Source organism: Hippocampus comes, unplaced genomic scaffold, assembly GCF_001891065.2.
Source record: "Hippocampus comes isolate QL1 unplaced genomic scaffold, H_comes_QL1_v1.1 scaffold180, whole genome shotgun sequence".
NCBI lineage: Eukaryota > Metazoa > Chordata > Actinopteri > Syngnathiformes > Syngnathidae > Hippocampus > Hippocampus comes.
This window is the reverse complement of record NW_017805076.1, coordinates 1,292,122-1,296,411: the sequence shown is the minus strand read 5'-3', so window position 1 is coordinate 1,296,411 and position 4,290 is coordinate 1,292,122. Positions and strand designations below refer to the sequence as shown.

At 42.8% G+C, this 4,290-nt stretch overlaps 1 protein-coding gene across 1 annotated transcript in view; it reads left to right on the top strand.

Annotated features, from left to right (window-relative positions):
• The window catches only part of sntb2 (syntrophin, beta 2), a 47,634-nt gene that overhangs the window by 26,678 nt on the left and 16,666 nt on the right, over nucleotides 1–4,290 (top strand). The window contains exon 4 of the mRNA XM_019865285.1: nucleotides 2,969–3,111. Coding sequence (XP_019720844.1) covers nucleotides 2,969–3,111 — 143 coding nt within the window. The remainder of the gene's footprint in view (nucleotides 1–2,968; nucleotides 3,112–4,290) is intronic.

Genomic DNA, 4,290 nt, shown 5'->3' with positions numbered 1-4,290 from the left:
CGTCTGGTTGCAGAAAATCAAGCTCGGTGCTGTGGTGAGTCGTCATTTTCATGCACTTTGAATTTGCGTTGTATCGTATTTTGAAGGCATTAAACATTGCCATAGCGATCGGAGTGTTGCGGCCAGATTAGACACTCCTTGTGTTTATTATTATATTTCGAAAACACCACAGTTTTCATGCAGCTCATACCATATTAATTTCTTGTATTATTTCCACCACACCTTAAATGCCGGTCCCTGAAAATATTGTCTGACATAAACCGGTCCGTGGGGCAAAAAAGGTTGGGGGCCCCTGGATTAGACTTCGTTGTAGTGAATCTCGTCGCGAGGCAAGAGCAGAGAAAAAGATTTCGTATCACGACACAGGGTTTTTTTTCGTTGTATGGGGGGCAGGAAAGTGGGAATGGTGTTAATGCATGAATATTTTTTTCATACTAGAGGGTACTTTCGCCCATGTAGGTTTCGTTGTAGAGGAGTTTCACTGTATATGTACTTTTCGAAAATAAAAACACTTTTGTTTCTTTACTTTATTTGCCTTTTATTTAAGCTACAAATGTGTCAGATCATTTTGCCTGACCCTGTAGATGTCTTCATAGCGGGACTATCATCAAATGTGAGAAATCCTGAGAATATATGATCATGTGGGTCAAGTTTTTTAAGTAAATTCAAAATGGCAGACTTCTTGTTACACTGACTACATGGCTCACAGAGACTTCTTTTGAAGGACTTTGCCTGTTACATCCATCCGTTATCCAATCTGCTTATCGTCACAAGGATCGCGGGCGTGCTGGAGCCTATATCAGCTGTTTTCCGGCAGTAGGCAGGGTACACACTGAAGTGGCTTCCAGCCAATTACAGGCTACACATAGACAATCATTCACACTCACACCGAAGGACAATTTAGAGAATTCAATTAACCTACCGTGCATGTTTTTTGAATATTTTAGGAAACCGGAGTACCTGGAGAAAACCCATGCAGGCGTGTGGAGAACATGCAAACTCCACACAGGAAAGCCGGAGCCGGATTCAAACCTATGACCTCTCCGCCGTGAGGCGTACGTGCTAACCAGTTGGCTACCATGTCGCCTGGCCTGTTATTTTACCACCAAATTTTCGTAGATTGAGGTGAAACGTATAACCCATTGCTTCAAATTTCTAGGAAGTGCTTGTGGGAAATTTTTAAATAAAAATCCCGATAAAACTGGTGGTGGTTTTGCCAGGCCTAATATGTGTGCAAAGTTTCATGTGTTTTGGCAATTTTTAGACTATTTAAATTGACGTTGCCAGTACAACAGCATTAAGCTAAAACTCACAAAATTCCTGTTTTAACATCATGGAGACACTTCCGAGCAAATATGAAATACATCGGGCGAGGAAAAACGGCGTGTTACAGCAATGTTTGTCACGGTGAATTATCAGACTTTGCGGCACCGTATTAGCCATGCCTTTCACCGAAAAGTAACAATCTTCAGTGTTGTGCAAGATCAATCTCATGAGGCATTTCTGACAAATTTTCAGTTGGATTCATTCAACGGGCTCTGTGCAGTACATAAAAAAACTGAATAAAAAAAATCAGAGTGGCCCTATATGTATAACAGAATATTATCATATAGATGTCTTCAAGCCATGACTGTATGCGTGTTAAGTTTGTGATTTTGGAGCATGTACACGAGACTTATGAAGGATTTCCTCTTTTCCGCATTTTGATGCCCCGTCCGTGTCATGTTGTACTGTATTTCAAAAACTTAAGATCTTTTTGCCCTGTTGTTTTCTCAGGTCTTAAGATGGTATCGCCAAAGTTTGAAGTCAATCAGATGAATCTTAGGACAAGGGTGCAAAAGTATGAACCATGTAAATGTGCCAAAATGGGCCAAATTTGACTTTCAAAAATTCATAGCTCACTTCCTGTTCAGTTTAGAATACGGCTGCATTGGACTTTTTTGTATGTCTCTGGGTGCTATAAGTGGCTGCCAATTTTTGTTGGCTTCAGTGGGGTTCGGCAACACGTGGCTCCGGAGCCGCATGCGGCTCTGGAACTGAATGTGGCTCTTTAGCGCCGCCTAGTGGCTCCCTGGAGCTTTTTAAAATGTTTGAAAATGGAAAAAGATGGGGGAGTGAAAATATATATATATTTTGAATCTGGTTTCTGTAGGACACAGGTGTCAAAGCCCGGTCCTCGAGGGCCGGTGTTCTGCATGTTTTCCATCCCTCCCTGCTGCAACACACCTGATCCAAATGATCAGCTCATCAGCAAGCTCTATCGGAGCCTGATCGTGATCCTCGAGGACCGGACTTTGACACCTGTGCTGTAGGAGGACAAACATTCTTAACATTTTCCAATGCTGTAAAAATATGGCGAATAAATATTACATTTCAACATTTCTGCCAACGAAGATTTGCGTCATAGCCTGCGACACGTTTCCATTAGTAGAGCGGGATGCCAGGCAGGTGGCGGTTGTAAGAAGAAACGGCGTTTCATGTCCAATTCACGGAGGCAACTGGCAAAGAATGGCAATCTGAAGGACCGAGAGAAGCATTTTAAAACGGTACACGTCAGCTACGAAAGTTAACACGCTGCAAAAGTGCGTCCCGTGCCTCGTTCATCTTAGCCGCCATTATGGCTGTTGCTCATTATGGCATGTGTGTGTAAGTGCGTGTGCGGTCACGGGTCGATTGCGGGAGGCTGGTTGATCGAAAAATAGAGCTTTGGTCAAAAAAGGTTGGCCCACACTTTTTACTTTTTCACACACTTTGTATGTTGTACATTGATGATAATAGAACATCACAAACAAGAAATCAAATCAAAAAGCCCTTTATCATGAAAAATATTACTGCTTCTGGTATTTACTGTGCTCTCTTTCGGCAACACAATATATACTGACCCGGGACTCGTTTTGGTTTGGAAAAGGCTGGTGTAAAGCAATATTAAATCTCCAAAACCGTGCTGATCTTGTTTAATGATTCTTAGGTCCAGCTGGAAGGTGGACGGCAGCAGCACAGACCCGTTGTCATGGCACTTACAGAAAAAGACATTCTGCTCTTTGAGTCTGTGCCATGGGGTAGAGAATCGTGGGCGTTGCCTTTGGTCACACACCCATTGCTGGCAACAAGGTAGGATGATTTGGAACAACCATATGACTCAACATACTGCTTAATTGTTCATATCATTACATAAAAATTACTGTTACAGGTAAGGAGACCTACAGTAAGGTTGCATTGGGCTGTTTCAAGCCAAATGACCCAGTGGGGTTAATAAGCAGATTTTGATTCTAACACTAGTAACAGTAAAGAGATTTTCGTCTCTTTATAAACACACTTGCTAAACCCCAGTGGAATGAATAAAAGACACCGTGGACATACATCGTAAAAAATATATTTGGACAAAAAAGGGAAACACACAGATTGGCAGAAAAACGTGTCCGTCCGACTTCGAGTGTTGTCTCAGCTAACTTAGCTTAGCTGTTGTCGGTTGCGTCAGCGCTGATTGGGTGAAATCAAAAGACGCGCTTGCGTACATGTTCACGCTGAAGCACGCACAGCAGAGAGCAGCGGACTATCTACTGCTGAGGCTCGCTTAGCTTGAGTGGCATCGCCACAACAGTAACACCCGCGCCTCGCATTCTCATGGCCTCGCCATATCTCGGAGATTTCGAAATTTCGGCGAGAATGGAAGCCACAAAGGGTGCACGTGCGCACACAAAAGGAAGATTGTGCGGTTTAAAAGAAAGGGCTCACCAGCGCTCCCAAGAAATGTTTAATGAAGCAGCAATGTTTAATGAATATATATATATATATATATATTCTTTGGCTTTATTCTTTGGCTTTTTACTCAGCATGAGACTTGATTTTTAGCTTTACTGTTTTTGTGCTTTCTACTGTCTTTGTTATTAATTTATTGTTTTATTGTTGTGTGGTATATCTGGGCCTCAATGGCTCTGGTGCTCAGGGCCTGCTCCTAAGCAGCCAGGATGAGCGCCTCTGTGGTGTCCTTCAGGCCAGCCCTCTCTAGCCACTGATAGGACTTCTTGAGATCAGCCACTTCAGTTATGGTCCGGTGGTACATCCCATGATGGTCCCTCTTCCAGCACCTCATCCTCTGTTCCCCATTGTCTGAGGCATTCTCTGAGTACATCATCTGTTGGAGCCTTCTCCTTGATGTATTCATGGATATATATACATACATATAAAATTGGTTTGATGACCTGAAATCCTTGTGTGTGATAAATATGCAAAGAACACAGAAATCAAGAAGGGGGCAAATATTTTTCCACGGCATTGTATGTGTGCGCG